Source organism: Sturnus vulgaris, chromosome 24 (genome assembly GCF_052056855.1).
Source record: "Sturnus vulgaris isolate bStuVul1 chromosome 24, bStuVul1.hap1, whole genome shotgun sequence".
Taxonomy (NCBI): domain Eukaryota; kingdom Metazoa; phylum Chordata; class Aves; order Passeriformes; family Sturnidae; genus Sturnus; species Sturnus vulgaris.
In genome coordinates, this window is record NC_142266.1 from 4,394,216 (window position 1) to 4,403,421 (window position 9,206).

General features: G+C 56.4%; 1 protein-coding gene across 1 annotated transcript; it reads left to right on the top strand.

Moving 5' to 3' along the window:
- The first annotated feature begins 1,086 nt into the window (after positions 1–1,086).
- COL8A2 (collagen type VIII alpha 2 chain) lies at positions 1,087–7,713 on the top strand. Its single transcript, XM_014881261.2, has 2 exons — positions 1,087–1,262; positions 5,665–7,713. The coding sequence occupies exons 1-2, from the start codon at positions 1,088–1,090 to the stop codon at positions 7,584–7,586; spliced, it is 2,097 nt and encodes a 698-aa protein (XP_014736747.2). The 5' UTR covers position 1,087; the 3' UTR covers positions 7,587–7,713.
- The last annotated feature ends 1,493 nt before the right edge of the window (positions 7,714–9,206 follow it).

Sequence of the window (9,206 nt, forward strand, 5' to 3'; positions counted from 1 at the left end):
ATTATTGCGAGAGGGACGAAAAGCAGCAAAAAGCTTTTGGGCGTCACGTGTTGTTTAAGCTTCTGAAAATAAATGTTCTTTGCAAATCAATCTGTTTGCAGCTCCGCACGTGGAGCTGACAGGGAGGGTTGCTGGAGGAAGAGAGTATTTATAAAAAGGGTTTATTTTAAATAAACAGGCACTTAAGGCTGAGGCTGCTGCTCCTGTGTCCCATCCCTCGTCCTCCGCACGAGTTCCCAGCGCTGCCCGCGAAGCGCCGCAGTCGAGCCACAAATGTGGCAAGTCCCTGGCTCCCACATCGAGGGTTTGGCCCACCACCCACTTGGGAGGCTCAGCACCCACTTGGGAAGCTCAGCACCCACTTGGGAGGCTCAGCACCTACCGGCTGCCCCAAAAAGGCAGGGCTTGGCAGTGGCAGCCTGTGCCTCCCATGGGGGACATGGATCTTGTGAGAGGAGCCCCTGCTCACTTGAGGGGTGTGATAGCAGTGCTGGGCTCAGTGAGTTGCAGGTCTTACCTGTCTTTCTCCTCCCTTCTTATATTTGTTAAAAATGTATAAGGGATGTGAGAGTTACCACAGACACACAAGGCAGCTCCTGTAAGACTCCACTGGGCACCCCTGTGGTTGGTTACAGAGCAGGATGAGGGAAGAGCCTTAAGCTGTGCCAGGGGAGGTTGAGGTTTTCCACAGAATTTCTCTGTGGAAAGGGCTGTCAGACATTGGAAGGGGCTGCCCAGGGAAGCAATGGAGTCCCAGCCCCTGGAGGTGTCTGAGGAACAACTGGATGTGGCACTCAGTGCTCTGGGCTAGTGACAAGGTGGAGATCAGTCACAGGCTGGCCTCAATGGCCTTGGAGGTCTTTTCCAACCTCAGTGATTCTGGGATTGTATTCTATAAACTGTATTTGCCATACATCTCCCAGCTGTGGTGTGTCAGGAAGGGCAACATGTTCAAGATATCACTGATCCACAAAAAGGCAAATTCGAGGGAGTCCTGGGGATCATTCTGAGGCTCCCAGCTGCTCGTGAGGTGGGGGTGTGTACCCAGTGTCACTGTTGCTTTGTCTGCAGGAGCCGTGGGAGCAGGATGCTGCCGGACGCCGCGGTGCTGCTGGTGATGCTGGGGACCGTGGTGATGGTGATGGGCCCTCGCTCGGCCGCGGGAGGCGGCGTGGGGGGCTACGCTCAAGTCAAGTACATGCAGCCCATGGTGAAGGGACCCCTGGGACCCCCGTTTCGTGAAGGCAAAGGGCAGTACCTGGGTAAGGGATGCATTCTGTGGGACTGTGGGCGGACATGGGGTAGTGGGAAGGGGACATGGCACCTCACAGCCATTGGGCACTTGTCACCCTCTGCCCTTCAGGGCCAGAGCTCCTGGAAGACACCTGGCACAGCTGAGGGTGCTGCTGTCCAACACTTTTGGCCAAGCATGGAGGGACCATTTTGGTCTCTAACCCACTGCAAAAGGACAGGATGGACACAGATAAAGACTCAGCAGGGAAGCGAAGCCCTTGGCTAGGGCTGGGAGGGCACCTTGGTCTGGGAGTCAAGGGGACACAGGGGACCCTCCAGCCTCTGGCTCCTACCCATCCCCAGCAGCATGAGGTTCAGAAGTCCCAGCACTTGCTGTCTCTGCCTCTCCCTGCTGTTAAACCTGAGCTGTCCTGGCAAGGCTTTTTCCACTCCTCCACCTATTCCGTTTCCCTGTCTGCATTTTGCACCAGCTGGGAAAGGAAAGAGTGCCAAGGCTGGAGCTGAGACTCAGACTGGCGAGGGAAGAGCAGGAGAGAGACATTTCCTCCCTCAGAGAGCAGCAACCAGAAACTCCACACATGTTAAATCACTCCCCACAGAGTGATGTGCACCCAGAGGGGCAGAGGCACCAGGGTCATTGCCCTGCACAGCTGGGGCTCCAGCACCCCCAGCCTTCTGTAATCCCCTGTCTCAAGCTGCCCTGCCTGCATCCACCCCAGTGCTGGCACCACCATAGGATAGGGCACTGCTGGGCTCAGGTACCTAGACCCGCCAGGTCGGTGTCTGACCCTTGGGAGGAGCCACTGGAGCCTCTCCATGGGTTGTCACAGATCTGGACCCTCCCAGGAGCTAGTCTTGGCTCTGGGAGGAGAAACTGGAGAAGGCTGGGCCACCGGTGGCTGATTTACTGGAGGGCTGAATGGCTTATCAGGAGTTCAGCTCAGCACATGTGTCAAAAAACACACAGCAAAACCTGGAGCCGAAGTGTGCTACAAGCCCCCCCGTCCCTGCCCCCTTCCCAGCTGTTGTAAAGCTGCTCCCTGAATCCCAGCCAGAGCCAAAACCTTCCAGCGTAGCACAGGAACACTTCAGCTGCTGGTGGGACTGGATTCAAATATCTCCCTGCTGTTCTCCCTTATTTTTTTCTTCTTCCTATGCATGGGAGCGGCTTGCATTGCCTCTGAGCAATGGTGCCTATGGTGGGGAGAGCAGTGAGTGTGCCAGGCTGAGGCAAGGAAGGGTTTGGACTAACTCTGCCAGGTTAGACCAGGGAGAGGGGACACTGAGGCAGGGCAGAGCACAGAAGTCCCCTGGACATTACTCCTCTAAAACCCTTGGGAAGTAGAGGACAGGTGGGGGACAGGACAGGGGGATGCAGGGACAGCTGCAGCCCGAGCCACCGGCTGTGGGGCCGCACTGAGGCAGCTGGGGAAGCCGGTGCCTCCTGGATCCCACTGAGTTCCCATCTCTGCTTAACCTCTAATTTGGCAAGGAAAATCCCTGCTGGCCTTCTGCCCTGCTCGGGGAGCTCAGCTGACTCGCCGCGACGGCGCAGGGCTGTGCCGTGCCCCCGCGGGTTACCCCGAGCCGGCGGGGGCTGGGACCCCCGGCTGGGGGGCGGGGGGTTCCTCCTGCCTCCAGGTGCCATCTGCTGAGTGACAGGTTTCCTCAAGGTGCCAGACATCTTTTCTCACCCAAAAACAGCCGCCCCAGAGCATACAGGGAGCTCAAGGAGGAGATGCTGCTAAATGCTGAAATGCTCAGAACATTTTGCAGAGATTTGCACATTGAGGTTTATTTTTGCTTAATTTAAACCATGTCGATGGCCCTGCAGTCAGGTAAACCCATGAGCAAGTGCTGTGCTGAGGCACCCACTGCTGGGAGACAGCATGAGAGGTGCTGAAACACTGATCCCACGCAACATGCCCGTGAGCCTGTGAAACTCTCACGAGACAGGGCTTGGCAGCAGCTCTGGAACAAGCTCGGCTGGGCTCCGCCACAGAGCAGCCAACCTCTCCTTCCTGCAGTGTCATCTGGCCGAGCTGGCCAGACCCACTGCTGGCTGCTCATGGCTGGGAACCACTTCCCATCCTACTGGATTATTCCTCTGCTGGCCGGTCTGCTCTGCTGGGTCCCTTCTCCAGGCAGGAGGGGTCCTCACCGGGATGAACACGGCTCCACAGGGGCTGCTGCACCCACCTGGCCATGTCCACGCTGCTCAGGACATGGAACGCTCCGTAGTGCCCAGGTGGGAGCTCCCAGGGGTCATTCCTGCCCCGTCCCCTTCCCGCTGCCCCAGCTGTCTCCGTGTTAACATTCACGGCAGGTCAGGTCATGCTTCGACGGGAACACAGAACCCCACGCTGGTGCTGCGAAGCGCAGAGCTCCGAGACATGTGTCTGTGCTAAGACATGGGCTTTTGAAATCGGACACCAGTGGGGCTGCAGTGTCCCAGTTTCTCTCCGCTGACGGCCCCGGTTTGGTTTTCCCGTCTGCTTTTTTGGCCGCCTGCAAGCTGGCAGCTCCCGCCTGGCGTTTCTCTTCACTGCCTTGTGTGAGAGAGTGTGTGTGCTTTTTCCTTCCTTCGTGGGCTCAGCTGTAGATCCTTGTTCTGATTCCATGCAAAATGACCTAGAAAACTAATTCATTTCAAACCATTGCAAGAAAAAAAAATTAAAAAGAAAAAGTCGGGGGAGAAAACACATTGAAATAATTTTCTGGAGAATTTTTTTCCAGAATCCAAACCCCAGAAGCAGTGCAGTGTTGCGGTTGGGGAGTGCAGCACTGCACAGCTCCCTTGCCCTCTCTCCCACACTGTTTTCTGGGGTGAGGAGCAGAAGTTTGCAGAAATCCAGTGGCAGTGTCATGACAGACAAGTATTTCCTTCATCAAGAGAGCCAAGTGACCACAGCTACAAGCCCACAGGATGTGGGCCAGGCTTTGATTTATAGATAAGCTCTAAAAATGTTTCCATTACCCAAAGGAAAGCACAGTGGCACCAGGCTGGGAAGGGCCAGAGCTAATTGCTGTGTTTAGGGCAGGCAAAGCCACCTCTGATGCTCCAGGACTGTGCCTGCTGCTGCCACAGTTATTCTTTTCACGTGTCTCAAATCTCCCATAAGCTTTCCCCGTTGACTGAGGAAATCTCCGTGCTGGCGGATCCCAGCACCACGTGTGTCTGTGCTCCCAAAGCCCAGCTTGGCTCACTGAGGGGGCCAGACTGGCAGACCTTGGGGACTGTGGCATGCAGCCTTGTATCCTGCTCCCACCCCAGGCAGGATCCATCCCCATCCCAGGAACTTGTCCATATAGATCTTGTCCCAGCTGGAATTATCTCCCTTGGGCAGACTTGATTTAAATTCACCCAAGAGGACACAGCCCTTTCCTCTGCCTTTCACATTTCTCATCATTGTCCTGTGTACAAGTGACTGTCGAGTATTTCCTTCATTCCAAACTGCCCAGAAAAGTGTTTGTCAGATTTATACTTTCTCACCCTTTCTTGGTGTCACGTGGGAGGTGACACCCTGCCTGGGCTAGCCTTAAGGAGTTATTTATGCTCACGTCTGTGCTTTCCATGCTGAGTTGTGGTGGGCATGTCATCTGCCTCTCCTTGCCTTTGGAGTCTCTCAGCCCATTAGTTTCTTTCTTATATCCGTTTGCAAAAGACCTCAATAAATTCTTGAAATGTCAAGTGGTTGTGGCCTATTCCCAGCTGGGCTGACTCATTTGGATGAAGCTGAGGCTGCATTTCCCTCCCAGCTCTTGGCTTCTCCTCCATCCCCAGAGCTTTTTTGCTTTTTGGTTTTTCTCTGCCTTGCTGGACTCAGGAGCTGTGCCAGCAAGCACTGTGGGCATGGCCTAACCCATACACCCATCGCTTCCTCAGGCTCTCAAGTACATGTCCAAGAGTTTTCTTTTTAATCCAAAAGGATTAAAGGTCTCCCAAGGCCCTGGACTCGCAGGACGGGCTGAGGGATTATCCTCAGTCTTGGCTCACTCTGTCACCATCCTCTCAGCTGAGCCCAGGCAGGAGTGATTGAATCCCACGGTGCTTTCAAGGCCACTGGGAAGTGAGGCAGCAGGAGGTTTGAATCCAGCTCCAAAAACACTCTGCAGTAACTCATCACAAAATAGCCCTGTCAGAGCTGACAGCAAGCACTGGTGCTTTCCATAGTGTCACCTGACATCATGGAGGGATGTGAAGGCAGAATGAGAACTCTGGGCTTTGGCCTTGCCTCAGGACAGCCCTGCTGATGTGGGGGCCCAGGAAGCTGATTTGGCCATGTTTAAGTGGAAGGGTTCCCCTTCAAGCCCAGCCGAGGTCACTCAGAAACCCCGGCTCCAACATCCCAAGGACACTCCTTTCCCACTGCCACTCCCAGTGACACTCTGTCTCTCCTCTCTCCACAGACATGCCACCACTGCTGCCCATGGACCTCAAAGGGGAGCCAGGACCACCTGGGAAGCCTGGCCCGCGTGGACCCCCCGGGCCCCCCGGCTACCCAGGAAAACCGGGCACGGGGAAGCCGGGAATGCACGGCCAGCCTGGGCCTGCTGGGCCCCCTGGCTTCTCAGGAATAGGGAAACCTGGCATCCCAGGACTCCCTGGAAAGGCGGGTATGAAAGGGATGCCCGGAGCCAAGGGCGAGCCTGGCATGCGTGGGGAGCAAGGGCCGAGGGGACTTCCCGGCCCACCAGGGCTGCCTGGGCCAGCTGGCCTCTCTGTCAATGGGAAGCCAGGTCCCCAGGGTGGCCCTGGCCTGCCCGGGTTTCGGGGAGAGCCTGGCCCGAAAGGAGAGCCAGGTCCCCGTGGAGAACGAGGGATGAAGGGTGAAAATGGTGTGGGGAAGCCAGGCTTACCAGGGCCCCGTGGGAATGGGGGCCCTCCTGGTCCTGCGGGGCCCCCGGGGCCCGCTGGCATTGGGAAGCCTGGCCTGGATGGGCTGCCAGGTGCACCTGGGGACAAGGGTGACATGGGTCCCCCAGGCGGGCCTGGTGTCACCGGGGAGCCCGGCCCTGTGGGGCCACGGGGACCCCCCGGGATTGATGGGATCGGTGTCCCGGGTGCTGCGGGGGTGCCGGGGATACAGGGCCCCATGGGACCGAAGGGAGAGCCTGGGATCCGCGGCCTCCCTGGCCTGCCAGGCCCCACGGGTTATGGGAAGCCAGGCATGCCCGGCCTGAAAGGAGACCGTGGGCAGCCGGGGGCACAGGGAGCCATCGGCGATAAAGGGGAGCCCGGTGTTGATGGGGAGCCGGGTGAGCCAGGCCCTGCCGGCATCATTGGCCCACCAGGCCCACCAGGGTCCATGGGGCTACCAGGCAAGCATGGGCTGCCCGGCCCCAAGGGGGACGTGGGGCCAAGCGGGCCTCCAGGAATGCCAGGGATGCGTGGGGACCAGGGCCCGAATGGCTTTGCAGGGAAGCCAGGGGTGCCGGGAGAAAGGGGCCTGCCCGGGTCACTGGGACCTCCCGGCCCAACAGGCCCCAAAGGTGAACCAGGGTTCATCGGCCTTCCTGGGGTACCTGGATTAACGGGTGGCCCCGGGCCCAAAGGGGATGGTGGGATCCCAGGGCAGCCGGGGTTGAGGGGCCCCTCTGGCATCCCGGGATTGCAAGGGCCTGCTGGTCCCATGGGGCCTCAGGGGTTACCAGGCCTGAAAGGGGAGCCCGGGCTCCCTGGCATTCCTGGCGAGGGGAAGACCGGCGAGCCTGGCATGGCCGGACCCATTGGCCCACCCGGAATGCCAGGAACGCCAGGGCTGAACGGGCCACCAGGCCCACCGGGGCCACCTGGGCCACCAGGAGCGCCAGGAGTGCTGGATGAGACGGGCATCGCGGGGCTGCACCTGCCGGACGGTGGTGTGGAGGGGGCTGTGCTGGGCAATGGGAAGCCGGGCAAGCCACAGTATGGCCGAGGAGAGCTCGCTGCCCGCATCGCTCCAGCCTTCACTGCCATCCTCACCTCCCCCTTCCCCGCATCCGGCATGCCCGTCAAGTTTGACCGGACATTGTATAACGGGCACAATGGCTACAACCCAGTCACCGGGATCTTCACCTGCCCTGTATCTGGAATCTACTACTTTGCCTACCATGTGCACGTCAAAGGGACCAACGTTTGGGTGGCCCTGTACAAGAACAACGTGCCGGCCACCTACACCTACGATGAGTACAAAAAGGGGTACCTGGACCAGGCCTCGGGCAGTGCCGTGCTTGAACTCAAGGAGAACGACCAGGTCTGGGTACAAATGCCCTCAGACCAGGCCAATGGGCTGTACTCCACGGAATACATCCACTCCTCCTTCTCTGGGTTCCTGCTCTGCCCCACATAACGGCTGTTGGGCACGTTTCCTTTTCACCCACTTTAGCCATAAACTGTCTTTTTTTTTTTTTTTTTTTTTTGGGATAAAAAAGTGTTTTAAAATTAATACAAAAAAAGAAAAATCACTGGGAAGAACATGCAAGACATTGTCATGGGACCTTGCTTCATGCTGTTTGATCCATGAGTCAAGAGGGTAATCGGGAAGGAGACATCTATCCATCTATCTTTCTTTATTTGGGGGAAGAAGGGAGGGAGGGGAGCGACTTCCTCAACAAAGCATATTTGGAATAAATACCCCAGTGACTGGACATCAAACACAGGAACACGCTTGGGATGGCAAGGATCTGGTTCTGTGATCCAGAGAGGGTCAGCTGAAGGACCAGACCCTCGTGGTCTGTATCAAGTGCCCTCATTTCCCATTTGGAATGCTAGATAAATAAATCCAGCTGTGTCATGGCTGGCATGTTTGGTAACCAATGCAGGGTCCCAGGCACTTACACAAACCCATACAGCAGCAGGGATCCACGCTGGATTGAGAAATTTCCTTCCAAACCATCAGATGCCCAAGTTCCAGGCTCGCTGACGCCTGTTTTTCCAGACTGTGCTTTGGGGCAGTCTCTCCGATTCACTCCGGATTCAGTGTGGTTGGATTTATAATCCTAAAGAGTGGAACACTTTGCATAAGCACCTTCTTCTAAGAAGTAAATATTATTTTTAACCCTCCCCCCCCCAGCACCTTTAGGAATAAAATCGTCCAGGCACTGGTACCTGGGAGGATGCCACGACTGGTTCCAAAGGCGGTGAGGAAAGCTGGGACCCCCATGATGAACAACGATCTGCTCTCTCCATTCACCTGCTGGGAAGTCCAAGGGCTGGTCCTGTCCCATCTGTCTCTGCAGCCCAAAGACTTGCTTGGCCTCAGGAGCATCTCTGCCCACACAAGGATGGCAGTGCGAGCCCAGCTCACGGTGCTGCCAGCTGGTGTGACATAAGGAAGTGCCACTGATGGACAACTTGCTTTTCCTGTCTCGCTATTTCGGGATGTGTGAACTCTTGCATTGGTGTCCCCCCTTTTTCTGGGGATCTTGGAATTAAGAAAAAATAGTGCTGGTTCTAACTTTCCACACAGTGATTTCACCACGGTGCTATGACCCATTTAAGAACATCACTTACAAGTGTAGTGCAATATGTACCTGTGACAGGGCACCAGCCCCGAGGCCACTCTGTGACTTAGGTTAAAGAAATCAACATTTGCCTCTTGTTACCACTTTGTCTCTCTAATGCTTGGAGCATTACTGACCTGAGCATGAGCTGCAGGGCTCTGGGCCAGGCATGATGGCACTGCCCCACATAGATCCTGCAGGTTTTCTCACAGTAGAATGGTCACTGCCACTTCCAGGACAGGGATGCTGCTCATCCCAGGCCAGGAGCATGCTGCTGAAGTCAATCCATATGCATATCCCACTCCATGTCCCTCTGCAAAGGCACATCCCTGAGAAACAGCAACAATTTGGTCACCAGCTCTGACCTTTGCATTTTCCCAAAGCCTGTTTGATGGCCAAAGAAACGTAGCAAGACTGGGACTGGGCTTGTTTTCCAGATGGACTCTATGAGATATTTAAACAACTTT